Source organism: Uloborus diversus, chromosome 2, assembly GCF_026930045.1.
Source record: "Uloborus diversus isolate 005 chromosome 2, Udiv.v.3.1, whole genome shotgun sequence".
NCBI classification, from domain to species: domain Eukaryota; kingdom Metazoa; phylum Arthropoda; class Arachnida; order Araneae; family Uloboridae; genus Uloborus; species Uloborus diversus.
Window position 1 is genome coordinate 154,422,740 of NC_072732.1, and position 23,450 is coordinate 154,446,189.

The following is a 23,450-nucleotide window of genomic DNA, read 5'->3' on the forward strand; positions in this document are numbered from 1 at the left end:
GGCTCGGATTCGATCATAGGAAGACAGACTGTCGTTGAGTTACAGAGTCGCCTCATGGTTTCCAGAAGACATATTTCCTGTCATCGAACAAGAAAAGGGTTACTATCTGTCAAAGACTTAAACAGCACATATGGGACTTTTGTGAATGGTGTTAAAATCGAAAAAGATTTGAGTTATGAGTTAAATATTGGAGATGTTATTGGGTTGGGCATTGCAAATAGTTCCAGTGATCTAGGCTTTTTAGGGGTATTGTGTAAGAATAATGCTGGAAACAAGGAAAACTGAATTAATATTAATATCTGATGATGATGTATCGACCAGCAATGCAACAGCAACATTAGATATAGATCTAGATGAAGTTATCAAAATTCCTGATGATTTTTCCACAAGCGAAGCCATGGCAAAATTAAATATCATAGAGCTAGTTGATCTAGAAGTAAATCATGAAGCTATCAAAATACCCAATGATAATATTCCAGCTCAGGATTTAACGGCAAAACTAAATGTTACAGAGCTTGCTGATTTGCAAGTAGATCAAGAAGTAATTAAAATGCCTGACAATGATGATCCAATTAGTAATGCTACGGCAAAATTAAATATTATAGAATTATTAAATATATAGTTGACCTGGAAGTAGACCATAAAGCAGTTAAAATGCCCAATGATGAAATTCCTACTAGCAATTCAACAAAATTAAATGTGGTAGGGTTAATTGATCTGGAAGAAAATCAAGAAATTAAGCCTTTTGATAATGATATTCTACAAAGCAATATCAGGACTAAATTAAATGTTACAGACGTAGTTGATATGAAATTTAACCACGAAGGTATTGAAATGCATGAGGATGGTATTCCCAAAACCAATGCCACAGTAAAATTAAATATTGCAGAGCAAGTTCATATGGAAGTCAACCCCCATGAAGCTATTAAAATAACTATTACGATTAGCAATGCAACAACATTAAGTGCTACAGAGCTAGCTGATGTGGCAACACAAACTGTTGAGATCGATACTGGAAACGCTAGTATATCATCTTTCATTGGAAAACAGAGCGAGTTGGTATCAAATTAAATTGAAAATTGTGAAAGAATTAGTGATAAAAGGTCATAAGAATATCTTGCCATTTACTGCAAACGCTTTCCGAACTTATCAACGCATATTCCTCAGAAAACATTGGCTCATGAAAAATCTATACCTTGTTATGAAAACGATAAAACTGATAATGAGGGTCATAAAATAATTAGTGCCTCAAAACACATCCAAAATGATCAAAGAACACACACGAGTGGTAGTGTTTGCACAGAAATACTTTTTCCTGTATTACCGGCTTGCCGCGTTTTAGTAACGAAAGTTGATAGCAAAGACTTTGTTTGTTCTCCAGAAGAAAAACGTCTAGTCGACAATTATTTCAATAATGATAGAAGAAACACACTATACAGAAAGAAAGGACTTAGTTTCATTTGACAGTGAAAACGATGCTCGGCATATGTGCTCTAATCTCCCAAAAAAGCAAAAGATGTTATCTGATGCTGAGAATAGTTCCGCAAAATCGAGTAGAGCTCATGTTCCACCTTGTTCTTGGCATCGGTGCTCCAAAGTCGTTATAAATTTTATTCTAAATAAAAAACAAAATGTAGCTCTTAATATTTCAGGAAAGAAGGATCTTGATTTGAATCTGAAATCTCCAGCAACTAAAGTTTCATTTGATAATCAAAAACGTTCAAATGCCTTATTTTCTCCAAAACCTTTTAAAAGCGCAAGAACTTTGTCACTTAAACTTAAAGATTCCTTTCTTTCTCAAGACTTTGCAATGAAAATATATAAAGAGGAAACACAGCTTGATAGTTACACGACGGTGTTGTAGAAACTTTCCCTAAAGTGAAGGAATGTTTGGCTCAGAACTAATTGAAACTTTGAAAGCATTTATAAACAGTGATTGCTGTGAAAATTGCTCAAAGAACTTGAAACTAAGAGTCTGTTCGAGAGTCTGATCCAAATGTCAATGTTTTTGATTCAAATGTAGAAGACTTGATTGGTAAAACTGCATGCCCCTGAAAAGTACCTAAAAAACATCACAGGGCTCATATAGAACATAGGTTGAAAGCACTTTTAAATCTTTTAAGTAAAACTCAAATATTTTTCCAAATTTTTCAAAATGAAGAAGTCAAGATGACATCTCCTGATAGAAAAAAAAGTGAATTAATGTATTTCTTATTCTACAGGGCTACTACGAACTACAAATGTTTCATATTTGTTTTCTAAAGACTATTTATTCAAAAGCATGATCAGAAATATAATAAATAACGGCAAACTTAATACCTTTTTTTTTTTTGAGCAACCACGATTGCTAATTGTTTTCATTTGACCATCCTTAATGTCCGGTTCCTTTTTCAACCCCACCGCCCTCTGCAGGCGTGACTACTCCCAGTAGCCAGCCGCTGCTCCTGGTCGGCGGCATCCATGTCCTAGACACACGCTCGCTCATACACACTCACACACATACGCCAACATGTATGCACACATGTCTATGCACACACACAAGCGTACACATACACAACTATATACACGTAACCGCCCAAGAGGAGGGACAAGAACCGTTTCTAGAAACAAGCGAGTGGGGTAGTAACCAATGAGTAGGGTCCTGTCGAATCTCGTGACTGTGAAAAACATAATTTGAATTAAAAATTTCAGTATTCAAATTAAGTTTGAAAATTCGAAAGTTTTTTTTTTTTTTTTTGCATTCTCTACAAATTTTCAATGTGCAATCCCTGGATCATCAACCATTCGTCCAACTCATTTTGCAGCGTTGTCCTGGTAATGGTTGTTGCATGCTGCATGAGGATTCAACTCTTCAGCTTTTAACCTTTTTGGTAGAGGGTGTACATACGCAAGCTCTTTAGTGTCACAAAGCATTGCAATTACAGAACAACACCATTTGTAGCCCACAAAAACTAGTTTCTTGCTTTGTCGCCATTTTACAAAATACTGCAGCTGGATGCCACCTGCTTAACCAAATTGCAAAACTTGTTGTGTTTGGTTCATTTTCATATATGAGGGCTGTTATAACTGACCTTTTTTTTCTGAGTGTAGAAACCTGATAGATATGAATCAAGCATGCTTGCATGAGTCTGCGCATGAGTGGATTTTTTCCTATTAGGATCCGTGTCAGATTTTTTAATTTCAAGTAAAATTATGAAATGACTAGAGCACACTAAATTTTCTATCTTCTCGTTTGAGTTTTGAGAACAGCCATAATTATCATGAGAGAAAGGAACCTATTTTCAGGGGTGGAAAATCAAATCATTTATCAGCTTTGTATCAGCAAAAATGCCAATTTTGTATCAGAACGAAGTTTTGTATCAGAATGATCAGTTTTGTATCAGGTGAACTTGCTGTTTTGTAGCAGAATCTTTGATTTTGCACAAGATTAATGCACACAGTTTGAGGCAAATACAAAACATTTGTAGCAAAAAAATACATAAATATTTTTTTTAATCCAATTTAGTAGGTAGCAATATTGTCATTTAAAAAAAAGGGTGCAAAAACTACTTTTGGTAAATGTATGATTAATCCCATAACACATACCTAATTAGAGTCTTAATTTAGTTGTTTCATAGCATTTAAATATTTATCATATTTTGATTTATAGCATTACATGACACAGACTATAGCATTTAAATTTTAAAATGTCTATATTTATTGCATTCAAAACTAAAGAAAAAAAACCCCTTTTTTTACATTCTTATAAACAGATTCTAATTATTACAAAAAGAGAGAGGGATGTGGGCGATGCTAGTATAAAGATGCGAGATTCTGTATCACTTCGGTTTTAAAAAAAATTGGGGAGGGAGGGGGGAATTGATTGAAAAGTAAAGTTTTTCGGTGCCAAAAACATTTTTTAAGCAGACAGATTTGATAAAAACAAAGTTTTAAAATTTGCACGAATTAAAGATTTATTTAAAAGAAGTAAAAGATTTTATGCCTCAACATGTCATTAATATAATTTAGAAACCACATTGATAAGTTAATCACACATACACAATCTGATACACCTTGTTTAAATTTTCTCATCTTGCATCAATATCTGAAATTTACTTTTATTACTTGTATTAAAAAATTCCAGTAGCATTGATGAATAAAATATTGAAAGAAATGAATAAATAAATAAACTTCAAACTTTAAAGACTTTTAGAGTACTTCGCCCTTTGAAGATTTTAAAAATCCGTAAAGAAGAAGCTAAGAGTGTTCCAAAATTTTAATTAACAACTATTGAAGGAATTATTTATCAACATTTATGTAAAAAGAGAGCTCACTGATTCTTTTCAGGCAATTGATTGACATTACTTTTAACTTCATTAATCAGCTCATTTTCAGGAGTAACATTTCATTGACTGAACAAAAAAAAAAAGGATGTGGACCCCATATTGCTGTTTTGTATGTCGATTTACACATTACCTGCTTTAATAACATATTTGCTTTTTATTTAACGTCACATCAGGCAATGTTGATATGTTACTTTTGATTAGTTTGAACTTCACCCAGTACCAGAGGAACTTTTCTACCTAAACATCAGTAGTATGCAACACATAATGTGTTAAATAAACTGTTCTTTGTTTAAAATTTAAAAGAAATGGATGAAACAGGTATGGATGGCAGCAAGTAGATAATATGCTAAAGAAAATACTTTAAAAAAAATATTTTAAAAGAAATGGATGCATGTATGTGAGGTAGAGATTATACTGCAAAATGCAGCTTGAAAAAAATATGTTAATATTTTTAAGGCACTTTTTCCGCACATATATTAGTAAATTATATATGCATCTTAATTTTATCTAAAACATGATATAATTATAAAAATAAGAAACAAAATAAGACAGTTTAAAGTAACATAGGTTAAAAAAACTTCCATATTTCAACATGACTTAAAATTTACCGGGATGCAAAAGGATTGAAACTTAAAAGCACAGCAAGCATTTTTCGGCGAATTTTAAGAATTCTTTCCCCCGCTTTGACTTATTTGCACCTTTTTAGCTTCCAATGACAAAAAATGAATAAAACTTTTTTTTTCCTTGTAGTGAATGTTTTTGGATAATAAAATCTCATCTTTGGCGCAAAAATCGCGAATTTGGCCGTTTTGTATCAGTAATTGAAAATTGGCACAGATTTTCCATTAATGTATTTTGAATGACAGGGGTTTGATTTTTCCCCAAAATCAGGTGCAAAAATTTTGCTAAGAAATCGTCACTGAAATCCGCCAGCATTTTTCGAATGGGGTCCACTTGGCTGTCCCCCGAGTTTCTGGCAAAACGTAATGCAGAAGAGCCAAGTGCATGCAGATAAATTCTAAGCCCATCACAAATGACTTTTACAGGCACATCTCCATATTGTTTACTCGGGTGGAGTGAAAAAAAAAAAAAAATTGAGAAATATGCAAAGCTTATATGTGGAAAAGTTGCTTCTTACCAAGCCTATTTATCATACAAAATTTCAGCTAAATCAAATATCTTTAGCTGCCCATTTGACTTTGAATTTTAAGTAATTAGCCTGATTTTTCACCAAACTGGCAAAAATGGAATGATAAAATACAATTACCTCTCATTTGAAACTTTGAGTGTTTGAAATGAAACTCTTGATAAATAAATACTTAATATATAGATAGTTGAATTACCTAGGCAATTGCAAAATTGCTTTGAAACGTGTATTAAGTGCGCTAATCGCACATGCTCTACCAATGCACTTTCTTATTGCGTTCACTAGTATCAACTGCGTTCTTTGTTGTTATTTTTTAGTTGGTTGTCTCTCTCTGTTAAGTATTCTATTTAATTCAAATGATTTTAATCTATTGAGCTACAACTTCAAATGTAAATGAAGATGCTGTTTTTACATATAAACAACTTGAAATGAGAAAAACAAAATTATAGGTCAAGGTTTTTCTTTAGCATCCTAAATGAGATGAGCATAAATTTTTATAGGTGCAACTGAATTCCAGTCAATTTAAGTCAAATAGTTATCTGCATTGAAATTTATTGTAGGAACCTTTTTAAACATAATTATTGAGATTAGCCATTTTTTCTCTTTTTAAGCTGTTGAAGGCTCTCTTGCACATTTTATATTGTTGGTTAGCATAGCAATTGAATGTTTTCTTAGCATGACTGTGTTATTTTATTATATTGTAAATTTTAAAAGTATTCACTTTCCAGTCCAACGTGATAATTTACATTTAATATTTTAGACTAAAAACATATGTTGAATATTTTCACGTTCTCTGATGAGCATGGGGCATTTTCTTGAAACCGAAAAGTTCTTATTGTCATTAACCTTCTTCAATGACTGTATTCTTTCTGAACAAGCAGGATGAAATATTTCCGATTGAAATTCCATTCTACATTTTGTAGACATACCATTGATCTGTACTAAGTTCATCAAAGGCAACCTCTGCCAAAGATCCATCTACTTTTTAAAAGTTTACTACAGCCTTATTTTCACAGGACTATAGTTTTTTCCCAATTTCAAAAGAGTATCCTTTTGGTTCAGCGGTTTGGAGTAAATGGCGTAATTAAATTCATTTGTATGAAATTCATAAATAAGCCATTGCAAAGAACATCCAATAGAAATCTCAATTTTTCTTATATCTCCACTTATAAAGCCTGCATTGACAACTGTTTGCACCTAACCTACAGCGTGTAACTTAGAAATATCAATAATTTTAATGTTATGATAGCTACCAGACATAAGAGTTACAAGGATATCATACTTCAATTTAAGTTATGAGAGTAAAACAACTTGGTCTTCTGTCGTCTTTCCAGCTTTATTTTTTCATTCTTTAATTTAAATCAAAATATTGCCCGTTTGACTGTCAAAGTACAGCATATCCTTATGAAAAGTGTTATTCTTCATTTTTCTTTTCAAGTCAAAGGGTATTTTTCTTCTTTTCCTTCTGATTTTGCAACGATCAACTTCTTTGGCAATTATTCAAATACAAATGTAACGACTAAAAACAGGCTCGGGGCCCAGCTTGGCTGGTCCTAGGTCAGTTAGTCCCTAATGAAGATCAATGGCCCTCTTACTCATTACAGTCACTTCCGGTAAACTGTTTCAAGTGCCCAAAACCCTACTAAAGTAATTATTTTTCCTAATTTACAGATTAGCCTGAGATTTGAATAGCTTAAAACAATGACCCCTTGTCTTGAGACCCAAAAATTTAAAACACATTAACACCTTTCACATTGATAAATTTAAGCAACTGAATCACGTTCCGTCTGACTCTCCTTTGCTCCTGGCTATACATATTAAGGTTTTTAAATTTGGCACCATTATCTAAATATAAAAGTCCTCTTACCAGCCCAGAAGTCCTTCTTTGAACCCTTTACAATGAAAAAATATCTTTTTTGGATAAGGAGACTGAAACTGAACAGCATACTAATTACTAAGAATGAGATCTTACCAAACTCATGTATCTTTTAAAGCAACACTGATAAGAATTGATGCTGATCTATCAGAGTTATCATCCAATGCTACATTTGGAAGTGCAATTCTCATTTACGATGCTGAAGAAAAACCTCGATCTATAATTGTGTTTTTCTACTTTCAAGTTGTTTATATGTAAAAACAGCGTCTTCATTAATATTAGAAGTAATAATTTTAATGGTTTGAAATAATTCAAACTAAATGAACAATTTTAAAAGAGAGAGACAACCAAGAACAAAGAACGCAGTTGATACCAGTGAACGCAATAAGAATGCATAGATGATAGTAATGATAGAGCATGTTGAATTAGCGCGCTTAATAAACGTTTGAAAGCAATTTCGCAGTCCCCCAGGTAATACAACTAACTATATATTAAGTATATATTTATCAAGAGTTTCATTTCAAATACTCAAAGTTTCAAATGAGATGTAATTATATTTTATCATTCCATTTCTACCAGTTTGGTGAAAAATCAAGCTAAATACTTGAAATTCAAAGTCAAATGGGCAGCTTAAGATATTAGATTAAGCTGTTATTTCGTATGATAAATAGGATTCGTAATAGGCAACTTTTCCGCATATAGGCTTTGAATATTTCACAATTTCGCTTTTCTCACTCCATTCTATTGTTTACCCCTACATCACTACATATATTTCACCTCTCATTTTAAAATATTTGGGCTTCTTCAAGCTCGGGCCAACCAAATTTAGAACTTCAATTTCGTATCAATTCCCTTGGCAAGGTCCCTAAAGGGAGGGGCGATCGTCCCCTTCGCCTCTCCCTTGTGTCCGTCCTTGCAGGGGCGGTATTTCAGCATTTCATTTGGGGGGTCGAGTTTCTAAAATTGGTATTACCACAGTGCGGTCCCAAATGCAAATTAGCTAACAGGAAGTGGTCATAAAATCGGTTTAATACGAATAAAAATTAGTGTTTAGAAACTATTAAAAATTTTGATTAACTTTCTAATAAGTTATCATACAAAACATCTCAATACTAAAGTTTTTATACCTTTTGGAAAAGTTTTAATGTATGATTTTTGAAATTCGGAAGAACAGGGAATCGTGTTACTAATCAGTGCCCAGTGTCGTGCTGTTTTGTACAGCTAAATAGAAAAGATGGTGAAAAAGTTCATGCCTTTTAGCATATATGACTTCACTTGAATTTTTTGCCCATTATGCTTCGAAAATAATTCTCTAACCTCCTGAGAGATAAAAAAAATCTTTCTCCACTGGCTGAGCTGATAGGAATAGTTTAAAAATAATTGAAGTAACAAAGTTATTTATGAAAACATTTTTTACATCTAGCTCTTCAAAACCACCCAGGCAACTTCAAAAATTGTAAGGGGCTTAATTTTTCATCATTGAATAATCTAGTCTCATTGGCGCTCTCAGCTTCAAGGAGATGTCATCTGCCTCCAGCTCTGTTATTCACTATTCCAGAATGATGAGTCCATAACAAGGACCAAACTACAGTCTCTGGATGTGATAATCGGTCTGTCGGTATAGTGCTAGTAATTTTTCTTGCCTTATGCTAAAAATTGAATACTCATAATTGAAACATTTTTTTTTTCGTCTTCAAAATCCAATCCAGATAATATAGAGCCAACCATACAGAAAAATAATTATCATCAAATCTTGTGTTAATTTCATTCGAAACTGAATCTATTACTTCATACAAAATATTAAAAAATCAATGTTTGACTTGACATCATGTGGATTTTTTTTTTTTTTCACCTTTTTAAAATTGGCTCGGAGGAAAAATTTTTTTGAAAAGTTTCACGCTTAGTTGAAATATATATCTATATGTAAAATCTTATTTTCAGTTTCAATTGTCGATTGAAGTATGGTAGTATGGTGCACAGATTAATTGTTAGATTGAACTGTGACTTGAATAGTCCGAAAATTAAGGGTAGCGGATTGAAGATGTCTTGATAGAGTAAAACATTTTTCAAAAACTTTCCTCAATACAAAGAAATTGAATAAAAATTCTAACATAGTCATATATGCTAAAGGGCATGAGCTTTTTCACCAATGAAATAATTGTTTTGCAATATTTCTTCCAGTCATCAAATCGCTGCTTTGAAGTTATAGAGAAATGTATTTATGGTTTTAACTCTTGAAGACCAACTTGTGTCACTCCGAGATTGCATAATTATAGAGCCCCAAAAAAGGTATTTGTTGATATGTTTTTTTAAATTCAATAATCACATGCATTTTTAATAAGGTTCTATGAAAACATATAATGCATTGAGCAGCTGAAACGTGTTTCTAGCAAAAGAAAGCGATGAACACGCATTAAATAAATATACACTTAAAAAATGAGCGTAAAAGTGATTGTAAAATATCAAGGAATTTTCTTCTGAAAATCATGCAGCAACAAACATTTTGCACGAGCCTCTCATATTGGACATACCATCGTTACACTGGGCACACAAGTATGAAATATTTAGCCTATTTGAAGAAATGTCTTCTTTAGTTAAAATTAACAATGATTCTCTATCAATTTTTTATGTTCAGAAAAGGCCGGAAAATATTTCATGAATTTCTAAGTCATCATCCCAATAACAAAAAGCACTTTTTCTAGTCAAGGAATGTGTCGAGTTTCATCAAATAGCTACTGAGAACCAGCGAGACTTTTTTAATGAACATGAATTTCCGACTTACATAAATTAAATTCACATATTTTCTATCATTCTGCTCAAAAGATTTGGGGGTGCAACCGCTCCTCTTGACCCCCCTATTTGCCGCCCCTGCATCCTTGATCATGTGTGACATGGCAAATTCACCACTTTGTGGTCAGTTGCTTCTTGTTTGTCGGACCCTCACAAGTTGCATCATCTAACAGAGTGAGCAATGTTTATAAAGTCATGCAGTCCCAGGAGCCCCAATAAGAACACAGGGTAGTGACAGCAACTGTGAAAAAAATTTCGCTGACTTTTACCTGATTAAGCTCACTATGTTTCACTGATTTACGTTACCACTGCTATTGGTTTCCTTACTTTGCCCTGAAAACCAAACTTCCTTTGAAAATCATTGTATGTTTAAATAAAATGCAGTATTCAAAACATTTTAGCCTGTTAATTAAAACTATACTGTAATTTTTTGGGTAGTTTCAGAATTGGCATATAATCCACAGGTCATAAAATTAGCCAGAAGAAAAAAACATTTCATATTGTCGCTTGAGAGCAGCAGTAAAACATCTAAACCAAGAAACAATAGTAAGCTAACCTACTATTGTTCTGAGGCGACGATATAATCCATAGATAATACAATTATTTTAGGTGTCAAAATGTCAATTGTACAATTGCGTGTTCAATGCCGAAAAACGAAGATGATTTTGATTTAATATACCGTTTGAGCAACCAAATTAAAAATGGTAAGAAGTCATAAATTTAAGATTGAAAAATTAATCTAAAAAGAAAAAGGATTTCTTCTTGAAATTGTGAGAATAAAACACTAATTATTTTAAGACAATGAGCAAAGGAGATGGCGGGTCAGTAAATCAGTATCAATGGTTTGTGCAGTTTAAAACTGCTTCTTTGCCTGAAGCGTTCTTTATTCTACACAGCCTAACTTGTGTAAAAGGCAAATTCAAGCTATGTAAAATAAACAGCCCTAAAGATGAAGCCTAATAGTGAACCTGCTGTAAATTCAAGTTCAATACTTGGAATTTCAGAAAAAAACTAGTATGTTGTAGCCAGCACAAAACTTTCTTCTATAACTATTTCATTAATTCTTTGAATTAATGTATAATAGCTCATGTAATCGCTATTACAAAAACCGAATCAAAGAGTGAAAATTTAAAATCATTTTAAAAGCCTTTCTGTTTTAATTAAACATTTTATTTGTTCAGAAATTACAAGATGGCGACAGTCAAAAATTTTACTTTATTGATTGTTGAGATATAGCAGTCATACATATTGAAGAAAATGTTTGATTGCTTCACCCCCCTTTGGACGAATTGGCGGCAAAAAACTAATGGGCACCAATTCACATGGTAAATACGTGGATCAAATTTTGTTCAATTTCATGCAGTTTTTGTTCTAGAGCGGCCACCAAAAAAAAAAAAAACCATTCACATACAGACACAAAGACATTTTCTAATAATGGTCAAAATGAACTCGGCACACCACAAAAAGTGCAAATCCATCGAAATTCAAAATGTTTCAAGAATCCAATACATTCTTCTTTATATTAGATACAGAAGAAAGTAAAAAAACACAGATAATCCACATTAGCGTATAATTTGTACCTCATTAATTTTACTTTTCAACAGATATTTCAGGGATAATGCAAAGGAGGTTATGGTAGGCAAAACTGATTTTTTCTTGTATTTAATCAATTTCCCCTGAATTTTTGTTATTTTTTCAAAATTGCCTGATATTTCTCTCATTGATAAAATTCCCTAACTTCCTGGTTTTGTCATCACCATCTTTTAGGTATTCTATTTCCAAGAAGAAAGAATGAAGTTGGCATGCCTGGAAAGGCCCATTAATTCTCATCCACTACAAATTCTGCAGTTTTCGTACCCTTACAAGAAGAACTATGTAGCAGGGGAAGCTAAATGATCGCTCGGGGTGAGCATGGTTTATGAGTCACTAAACAGAAAAATGTTAAAACTTTTTTTACTCTGAGCATTATGCATTTAATTTTTTACTTATAATAGTATTACTTCTTTTTGTCTTAAAAATAACTGCCAAAAATAGCAGAGATTTTTAGTTCATACGTTTTTTTTCTTCATTCACTTTTGAAGTCATTTAAATTAAATGATGCTGCACACTTGCAACAAATTTTTAATGGAAAAAAGAACAAATTTCGATTTTTTACGTATATTTGCAAACGCTCCATCCTCCCCCCCCCCCCTTCACCTAAAGAAAAAGATGGGTTATTAAAAATGGTTTTTTATAAGCTCAATGTTAATGAGTAAAAAATATATTCCATCCTTATTATAATACCTCAGAAGAACTTGCTTTACTTTAACTCCCCAATCCCTCTCGCTCCCATGAATATGCCGGGCTGGGGTTTCGATCTTCATTTCTCGCGCCTGTGATATTGCCGTGCTGGGGTGTGCAATATTAACGCGACGAAACAATTAAAATCAACTCATTTCTTTGGCCCGGAAAACATTTTATTTCTCTTTTTATACACTAGTTGACAACACCAGTCAATTTTAAATGTAATTGCAGAGATGCAGGAAGGAATTTTGGTACTAACTTACCAGATTGTGACGTTGGCTACTGTATTTCAAGCTTTGAAATTTACCATAAAGAAAAATGTACTTATATTACACAAAAGATTAATAAAATTCTTTTTTAATGTTTAAAAGACGTATTTCTTAAATTTTCGCTGCTTGCTTGCTGACTTTTCATAAAATTTCAAATTTTTTAAAAATTTCAATCCAAAAAAATATTTAAAATGAAAAAATGAATGCACATGTTGTTCATACATTTATTTTTATACAATTTTCTTAAATAAAAAATAGACACTTTCAAGACCGTTTTCTTGAAAATTATTCAATCGTTAAGGGGTTAAAACCATATTTTTTTTTTTTTTTTTTAAATAAAGACTTAACACAAGTTCATTAGAAAATGATAATTAATATATTTGAAGGAGAAAGAGAAAGAGTGCAGCCGCAAATGTCAAGTTGTAAGGGAAGTTGTAAAGAATGACTGAATATTAGTTCTTAAATGAAAAACAAAACTATCAATTCAGCAAAAAATTTATTTCATATCTTATAAGATTTGATATAAAGATATCTGAACCTGAGAACATTTAAGATTTACAATAGAATGGAAATTCTCCAGGGAATAATACAGCTAAATCTTTTATCACAGCAAAGGAAACTCAAATTCATATAAATTAAAATATGAAATGCTTTAGAGAATGGGATAAGTAAACACATTAGAACACATAATGGGGCATAAGAAAATGTTGACAGGCATAGAAGACACGTATCGGTCCTTCTCTATGTCATTAAAACTTTTTATCCTTTTTTTTTTGAAGTTTTTAATTTTGATTTCAGAAAACAAACAATTATCATTAAGTTAATATAAATGACAATCTTTTTACAATTGTTTTATTTCTTTTGTGTGTGTGTGATATTGTAAATATTAAATTATTCCACTTACTTACAAGTAAGGTTTCAACTTGCATTTAAAAAACAATTAACAGAGAGCAGGGTCAAAGTTAAAATGATTCTTTACTCTATCAAATATAAAAAATATTGATATAATATTTACTGGATTTAATAAATTTTAGATAGATTAACTAATATATATTTTTAATTCTAAAAAATATTTTACATACAATTAAAAACATATATATTTTAAGCAATCATTCCTTTTTTTTTAATTCAAATTTTGTGGTGTTTCTTGTGTTATTATTCAAAATAAAATACACTGAACTTGCTGAATAATTCCTTTATAGAACATTTAATTGCACTTAATTTTCACATTTTCAATTAAAACGTTGAATTAAATTAACTAAAACAACGCTATATAGCTATTTTGAAGTTTATTCTTCAATCAAGTAAAATGTGTTTTGAAAAAATAATGCACAAATCAAAAGATTAACAGTTTTTTTTTGTGTGTGTGTGTTGTGTGTTTCAAATATTTTCGGCTTTAACTTGATACTTGTACTATAATAATCATTATTTAAGGATACAATTTGAAAGAAAAACAAAGATTTCATAATAAAACTTGAACTACAACAATAAGAGAGATCATAAAATAGTTAATCCATGAATGTGTCATTACAACTTTAAACATAAAAATCACATTTAGAATAAACTGAGTAAACATTTGTTTAAATAAATACATGATCATACAAGTAACTATCAACAGTTTCAAATAAAATAAGTTCTAAAATCATATAAGAACATTTAGTAGCAAAGGTATAGACTGGAACTCAAATTATTCACTTTCCAAGTGCATGAAATATGCAATAAATGTTTTCCAAAACATTTACTGAATTAATTTTACCGAGATTCAATATCACACTATTTTTCTTGCTTATACAACAGATTTTATGTTTGTCATAAAAATAAGTAAATTCATCAAAAAACAAAATAGTTGCAATTTACTTAGCTATTCTTTTTGCAACTTCTGAACGAATTATAAGCTAAAAAACTTCAGTGCCGAAGTATCTGTCCCCAAAATTACCTGAAATTAAAAAATCATATGTTAAATATTCATTTTGTACAACATAAAATTATTTTTTGATTTAAACACATGGAAAACACGTAATCCCTTTTTTAAAGCAGAAGAAAAGAAGATTTTAAAATAAAACAGAAAGCTTACCTATTCCAGGCATAATGTAAAACCTATCATTAACTTCAGGATCTACTTCAGATGTGACTATCTTTACTTTAGGGAAAGCATATGCAATATTATGAACACCTAAGAATGAAAGAAATACTTGCATAAATAAACTTTCAGGTTTTTTTTAATGCAAAAACTGATTTAATATGTAAATTTGATGCAATTGGTCACACAGTATAACTTCTGATTTAGGGATTTTCTCAAATTAGCAAGATTTTACTTTCTAGCATCCTTTCTTTTTTTTTCCAAGTCTAAAAATAATTTCTTCAAAAGCAATCTTTAAAAATATTCTTTTAATTGAACAAATTGAAAGTCAAATGCTTTACATGGATTTCTGAACTACCTTTAACCAAAGTGGGAAATAATCTAAACTTAATGAGTCGTGACTTGAAATATGAGTTTCTAAACTGCCATTATATCAGTCTAAAGCTCTTCACTATTTAATTTTAAAACCAAAATTTTAAAATATCAGTATAATTCAGGTATAAATGAAATGAAAAGGGGCGCTCAGTAAGAGCATAATTACCACGACCACTGGTCTATTGTTCTGTCCCCGCTAAGATCCCTAACAGAGCCCGACAGCAGAAACATTTTTTTTTTTTAATCAGTCACATTTCACACAGCAGTAAATGTTGAACTTAATGAAAAAGTTGTCTTGTATACTTAAAACACTGCGACCAATCAAAAATAATAACGCAACTACAATTACATAGCTACCAAAATTTCGGTGATGCAATCAATTTGTTCCGATAAAATTTGCTTAAACTCAAACAATTAAAACAACAAAACATATAATTTTCAAAAGCTATTTCTAATGCTAACAAAATAATTCAACAACACAATAAGTTTGAATAAGAAGGTTTGGAGCAGAAAGGGGAAAAAAATGTGAGTTTACATTTTGTGGATAAATCTAATTCATAAAAATCTCTTCTAAATTCAATTTTATAATAATACTGATGTTTAAGACATATTCAGAAATGCCACTATTAGAATAAGTTTAGATTAATTTTCATTCCAACTCATTACACCTTTCAATCCTTACAAATCTTTTTCATAAAAAAGAAGCGATGAAGGTATTTGAAAAAGCAGTTTGTACCGAGCGGAAAAATTAATTCAGAATAATACTTCTATATTACTTCCTCAGCAAAGGTAGTAAAGTATTTAATCTACAATTCTAAATAAAATGATTTTTTTTTTAAGTTCAATGTGTTGAAGTGTGGATCTTTATCATGATTAAGGTAAAATTTAAATTATTACCAGATTCAGCCATTAACAAAGAGCAAAGCATAATATTTTCTTCAGGAACATCATGATCGAGAAGAACGCGAATTGCCATCATTGATGCTGCACCAGTTGCAACAGTAGCATCCATGAGTATAATAAAATAGTCTTTTATGTCTTTGGGCAGACGTAAGTAATACAACTAAAGGATTAAAAGAATAATATAATGCAAAAAAATAGCATAAAAAGCAATGAAATTAGATAACTTATTAACTACAAGACTTATCTTACTGCTACAGAAAATCAATTCTTTGTGTGTGAAACAATGACTTATGGGGGAAAAACATAACAATAATAAAAATTAGTGACCAGTATAGTACAAAAATTGCAAATGATCAAGAGTTCTCTGGTTCAAAATTTTCAACCAACAAGTCAACCAGTAAAAATAATGCAATGTTTTACTGTTTAATGATATTAATAAATGTCATACAATTTATTAGAGCAACCGAAATCTCTGTTGTTTTAACTATAATTTTGCTTAATATTTTGAAAAATTCGAGCTTCAAACTATTCTTTTTTTTTTTTTTAATTAACAACAGTTACAATGCCAAATGTTAAGTTTTCATATACATTGCATGCACATTCACTTGTTGGTACATTGCCATACTTAAATCCTTTTAACTTAGTTATCTTTTAAACAGTTTTACAACCATTGTTGCCACTTTTAATCTATCAAATTCAACACTATTTTATACCTCAAATCAGATTATTAAATAAATAACATGAAAAATAAATGATCATCTAAACTAGGAAACTTTACTGCTTGGGTTGGTCAAAATTGTGTAAACATTATTTCTATGTAACAAGAAAAAAAAAGTTGGTTTAAGAAAATTGTCAACATTTTTTTCTATAAAAAATATATAAGTTCTTAAAAAGTAAAATATAAGTAAATGAATACAGTGAACATGCAAAATTTTAAATGAGGTTAGGAGTCAAAATCTAATTAGTATAAGCCTTATGTGATGCTTAAGTTTTGCAAACCTCTTAAATGAAATTTAAGTGTTACCACAAAGAGAAATGTTTAAAAAAAAATTAATTAAAATTTGCTATCCTAAAGATGAATTAGATCAAAATGCTCACTACTTTCAGCACTATCCTGAAAAGCTTCAGTATTTTAGGAATTTTTTGCTTGTAGAGAACACTGAAATGCTTTTCATTTTAGAGAAATATAGGAACTGAAACTGCAGAAGTCCCAGTGGAGCTTTTCCTTCAAAAAATTGTACGAATCAGAGCAATTAAATAAAAACATACATGTTAAAATTGAAGACAGCTGAGCAACCTGAACCTAATGGAACGAAATCTGCTGAAATATCTAGTCCTTGAGGCTACAAAGCTAAAAAAAATTCAATTAGGGGCAGCGTTTTCTTTACTATATGGATGACTATCATTTAAAAAAAAAAAACTGATTAAGCTCTAAAACTTTACTATTTCACTAAAGTGTCGAAGCTCAAGGATAGATTGTGCGCTCATACAAAGTCAGATTTAGTGTAATTAAAAGCATTACAGTAAAAGCAAAACACTAAAAGATACATGTGATTTATCTTAAATTGATAAAAGGCTTTTTACTCGGAGCAAAAATAATTGGTATCTCACTAGATTGTTGAAAATTAAAACAACTCTTCTCTATCAGATTTTCTGGGGGGGGGGGGGGGAGGGAGAGGGGGGCTTGTACAGTAACAAGAACACTTTGCTATCTCAAAAACAAAATACAAGTTAGAAATCAACTAGACTAGGTAAGAAAAATATTTTCCTAAAAACCGTCTTGAGGATTAAAAAAAAAGATCGGTTAATTACTGTAGAGTTATATTGTTGAACAAACTAACAAAGCTATGATAAAAAATTTAGCACAATACTCAGATTGTTTGAATAAATTAGGAACATAACATTGCTTAAAAAGTAACAACACAAACCAAACATAAGGGATCAATTTATCTGGGTCACACGTATAAACCAGAACAAAAATTTTAAAGGATTGTGAAAAAATTAATCAACAAAAACTTTCAATTATAATTTTGAAAAAATTTAAAAAAACCTCTTCAAATTTTGTCAACAAAGACTGCGGTCTCATTCTACGCTTGTCATATCTTTTACAAAAGGAAAATGAAAAAACAAAACTCCTTAAGTAAGACAAGTCTTTTGAATACAGTGTAGAAATGCACCAAAAGAAAAAAATAAAAAAAGATAGAGCTGCTGATGATTTATAATTTTTCATATTATTCTATAATTTATTGTCAATTGTTTTGCTCCCTTCTTAAAAGCAGAATCAGCTCTTTTTAAAAATAATTAATATCAGCTCAAGGTATGGAAATAGTATGGACTTAAAACATTACGTTTATGGCAATTATTGTATCAGCACTTTTGCACAAGCTGAGACATTTCAAAATGTCATCAGACTATTGGCGACATCAGGAAGATGTTCAATATTTTTTGAGAATTCAAACAAAATTTCAGCAGATGTGACACCACTTTTTGTGAATATATCAGGTTTGTCCGGAAAATACATATAAATAAGTCGAGGTGACGTATCACGGCATCATGGAGGGGCCGCCAGGTAGCACTCCCACTGTAGCCCATCTCCTCAATGCTCAGTTCAAGTCAGAGCTCTCTGCATGTAAATAGGAAAGTGTAGCTGCTTGTTGAAAGTTACCCTTTTTCATCTGCCGTCGGCATGGAGCTCTTTCTCACTGAAGATCAGCGCATCAACATCAAGTTTCTTGCAAAGCTAGGCAAGAATGGCCGTGAGATTTTTGAAACAAAGAAGTTTTCGGAGACAATTCTCTGAAGGAACCACCCATGAACAAGTGGTTAAAAAGGTTCCGGGAAGGTCAAGAAGACGTGAAAGGAGAGCCTTGTCCAGGATGCCCCTCGACATCGAGTCCTGATGAAAATGTTGAATGAACTCGGGTTTGTGTTCTCAAAGATCATAGATTGACGGTCCGAATGATAGCTGACGAGCTGCCAATACCCAAAACAATCGTTCACTAAATTCCGACACAAAAACTCGAAATGAAGAAATTGTGCATAAAAATCGTACTGATGCTCAATCACAGTGACAGACCACCCGCCTTAGCCCCTTATGACTTCCTCTTCCCAAAATGCAAAATGGTGCTTCGGGGGTGACTCTTGGGAGAAGTGGAAGCCATCAAGGCAGAAGCGACACGGCAACTGAACAGCATCACAACTGAAGACTTTCAGAACTGTTATCAACAGTGGAAATGGTGTTGGTAGAAGTGCATCTAGTCTCAAGGGGAGAACTTTGGAAAAGACCATATTGTAATACCTATTGTAATTGTAAAATAAAGTTTTTATTCAACTTTTATACATATTTTCCTGACAGACCTTGTATTTAAAACGGAAATCACTATAAACAATTATAAATAAAACACACACAAACCTCTGGTTCCCCAGTGTCTTGATTTGTTTGGATAAGTATTTTTCCTAACCTAACATCTTTCAAAACATCGCACAGTGCTTGTTCCATTGTTTCACCAGCCCTCAAAATTGAGACACCACATATCTAAAAAGGAGAGATAGATATAGTTCTTTGGTCATCAAGAGATTTTAAGTAAGAACAAAAGGAGTTAAAAAGCTAAAATTTCAGTAAAGGAAGTTCTGCTAAATATGAGGTGGCTCACAGGAATGCTTTACTATTTTATTATTACAAAAGCAAACACTTAGAGAAGAAAAAAGTACAGTATAACCTTGTTTTAACGATTGTCAAGGGACTGGAAAAAGTTATCATTAAACCAAGGATACCCTTAAATCAAGGAGTGTAGACATTCAATGCAGTCAAATTCGGACCAATGAAATGTACCATTAAATAGAGGAAATAGTTAAATACAAATACAAAAGTGACGACCAGCAACAGGCTCTGGGCCCAGCTAGACTGGTCCTAGTCAATTTACAATCCCCAGTGAAGATCAATGGCCCTCTTAAAACTATCTACTCCCTCGCTCATTACCACCTCTTCCGGTAAACTGTTCCAAGGCTCCACTACCCTGCTAAAATAATAATTTTTCCTAACATCCATGTTAGCCTGAGATTTAAATAGCTTAAAACAATAACCCCTTGTCCTGTTTTCACTGCTAAACTTCAGCCCCGTAACATCTTTCATTTTAATAAATTTAAACAGCTGAATCATGTCCCCTCGGTCTCTTCTTTGCTCAAGACTGTACATTTTTAGCCTTCTAAGCCTGGAATCATAGTCTAAGTGAGAAAATCCATTTATTAGCCTTGTAGCTCGCCTTTGAACCCTTTTCAATACATTAATGTCTTTCTTAAGATAAGGAGACCAAAACTAAACAGCATACTCCAAATGAGGTCTTACCAAACTTCTATATAAGGGCAGAAGAACTTCTTTAGATTTGTTTGAAATAGATCTATTGATAAACCCAAGCATCTTATTGGCCTTGTTACTAGCAATGCTGCACTGTTGGCTAAACTTTAAATCCTGACTAATTAAGACCCCCAGATCAGTAACTTTGTCTGCCTGACTAATGACTGAACCTTGCAAATAATAACTTGTGCCCTTATTTCCATGCCCTAAATGTAGCACTTGACATTTCCCAACATTAACAGCCATATCCCATTTATCAGCCCACTCTGTAATATGATCTAGATCCGCTTGCAACTGTTTTGCTTGTTCTTCATTTTCTACAGTCCCCATAACTTTGACATCATCAGCAAAACAATTCATGTTCCCAGAAATATTTTTGTGAACATCGTTCATAAAAACAATGAACAAAACAGGCCCTAACACTGATTCTTGAGGAACCCCGCTTAAAACCACACTCCAATTAGAATAATTTCCCCTTACAACTACCCTTTAAATTGGATATTGTTAAATCAAAGTCATACTGTGCGTCAGATTTTTTTTAATCATTATGCAACAAATTTTATAACAAGCAGAATATTTGTTTTGTGCTTGTTTATGTTCCTTCATTTAGTAGTTTTATTTCTATAGTCATTTATATTAAATTAAATTCGAGACATATCATCCAAATAATGCTACATATAAAAATGGTTACATTTTAAATAATTAGTAGATTATAATTGCAGTACATGGGATGCATTTTTTTTTCTTTAAAAGTTTAATTTTACTTGCTAACAAATTTAAAAGGACAGCAACAAAATAGTTCAACTTTCTTTTGAAAAGAGGAGAAGGAAATTGTCAGAAAAAATATAGACTGAAAAAATTGCTTGGATACTTTTAATAATTTCTTTCACATACAGTTTTTTTTTACAAAGCAATATTGTAATTTGCTTTCTCTTTGTTCAGTAAAGCAGATGGGAAACATGAAAAATATGAGAATAAAATGGGTAATAACCCCCCCCCCCCCCAGAAACTTGAGCCAATATTAACTCATTAAACTTTTCATGTCTGAGTTCAATCTGTCGAATCTTATAAAAAGTACAAGGTGATTCAAAAAGAATGGGCAGGGTTTCAAAGGTGTGTATTTCCAAGAAGAAAATGGTGCAAACACCTTTTTTTTACATACTTAACCTTAAAGATGATCTATGAGCCACATTCCAGATGCCCAAACGCTGGTACCACAGCAGTACTCAAACTTTTGCAATATACGCAATTAAAGAAGCAATCATTGCTGTGATCTAATTTTACAGTTCATTAAAATTAGCAGGCAAGGGGGATTAAACACAGTATTCCTCACATATCCCCACAGGAAAAAAATCACATGGTGTTAGCTCTTGGGGTTAGTACCAAGAAGGGTAATCATAAAGTGCTAAATCACCTCTTCCTTGATCACCCTTTTGACTAACTGAATAATAGGTAACAAGTAAAATACATACAATAACACAATTGTGATTCTATGAAGTATGATCTTACATATAATAAAACACAAGAGACATCTAGCTGTAGCCAATTGAAACTTTACAAATCAATCTTTTATTCAAGTTCCACCAGAGAGCTGTAGGTCGAAGATTCCCAAATCGGTAGATTTGTGAAACCGTATTGTTCTTTTTGAATCACTATATATATACAAAAAGTACATATATTTGTTTGCATTAAGAATTCTTTAGCATAAAAAAAAAACTTACTTTTTCTGTAGCTATCCTCTTTCCTTGGTAAGCAACTCCTTGAGGTGTATCAACAGTAACTGCCTACAAATAGAAGATGAGAAACATAAGAATGTTCAATTTTGCAATAACTGAACTGTAAATAATATTAATGATGTCAGAACTGTAAATAGAGCTGGTACAATGTGACACATAGACTAATTATGCAAAATTAAGAACATAAAATAGTTCAGTAAGTTACCGCCAGGGCTAAGGCAGAAAGATCTTATCTTAGAATTTTATTATTTTTTGTAATATTCAAATACAAGTACGAAAGGATCAGAAGATTTATTTACTTAAATTAGTAACACAAATAAATAAATACCACCAGATTTGCATAAACAAATTTTAAGGGTCACTGACTATGAAATATACAAGTAAATATTGTAATGGAAGATAATGATAAGAGACTAGTTGGTGAAGTTTAGAAATTTGACTAAAGAGCAGTGGCGGATCCAGAGGGGGAGGGGCTAAGGGGGCTATAGCCCACCCCTTTGAGGTCCGAACTTAAACTAGATAAAATCGAAATTCCAAAGACTATTAATACTGCAATACATTTGTGAATTTAAATAACATTACACTTATATATAACTATTATATATAGCAGCATATTAAAAGGGGGGGGGGGAGAGGCTAGGAGACTGTAGTCCCTTCCACTCTCCCATTTGGTCAAAACTTAAAATAGATTAAATTGTGATCTGCAATGGAATGGAAAGGCTTGGAGGAAATAGTTTTGCTCTGCAATCTTTTTTTTTCTTTCCAAATCTGAAAGTTATTACTAATAACTTAAACCAGACATATATATTTAACTTCATTCCCAAGTTAAAAGGCTATAGCCCCCCCCCCCCCCTTCCAGCCATGAGGTCAGAAATAACTCTAAACAAAACGAAAATTTCTAAGGTTTCAAATATATCAATATTTTTGCGAATTTAAATATGCATTATATTTAAATAAATATATACACTGTGGCCTATTAATGGTGGGTTGGGGGGGGGGGTTAAAGGAACCATAGCTCCTTCTCCCATTCGGTCAAAACTTACAACAGATTTACAATGTCATTTGCAATAGCATGAGAAGGCTTGGAGGAAATAGCTTCGTCCTGATGCTATCAAGGTCTTTTAGTCTGAAGTTATTAGTTTCAAATTAAAACAGTCATATATTTCACTTCATTCTCAGGCTAACAGGCTATAGCCCCCCCCCCCCCACCCCACCCCCGATGAGGTCAGAACTTACACTGGATAAAATCGAATTTTCAGAGATTTTAAATACTGCAATATTTTTACAAAGAGCACATAAAACGTTTTTAGGT

At 31.9% G+C, this 23,450-nt stretch overlaps 1 protein-coding gene across 4 annotated transcripts in view; it reads right to left on the reverse strand.

Annotated features, from left to right (window-relative positions):
- Nucleotides 1-13,173: 13,173 nt before the first annotated feature.
- The window catches only part of LOC129216096 (uridine-cytidine kinase-like 1), a 107,571-nt gene continuing 97,294 nt past the window's right edge, over nucleotides 13,174-23,450 (reverse strand). For all 4 annotated transcript variants that reach the window (XM_054850245.1, XM_054850246.1, XM_054850248.1 and 1 more), the window contains exons 10-14: nucleotides 22,124-22,186; nucleotides 19,461-19,583; nucleotides 16,043-16,208; nucleotides 14,765-14,863; nucleotides 13,174-14,626 (exon numbers count right to left, since the gene is read on the reverse strand). In XM_054850245.1, coding sequence (XP_054706220.1) covers nucleotides 14,586-14,626; nucleotides 14,765-14,863; nucleotides 16,043-16,208; nucleotides 19,461-19,583; nucleotides 22,124-22,186 — 492 coding nt within the window. In that variant the 3' untranslated portion in view covers nucleotides 13,174-14,585. The remainder of the gene's footprint in view (nucleotides 14,627-14,764; nucleotides 14,864-16,042; nucleotides 16,209-19,460; nucleotides 19,584-22,123; nucleotides 22,187-23,450) is intronic.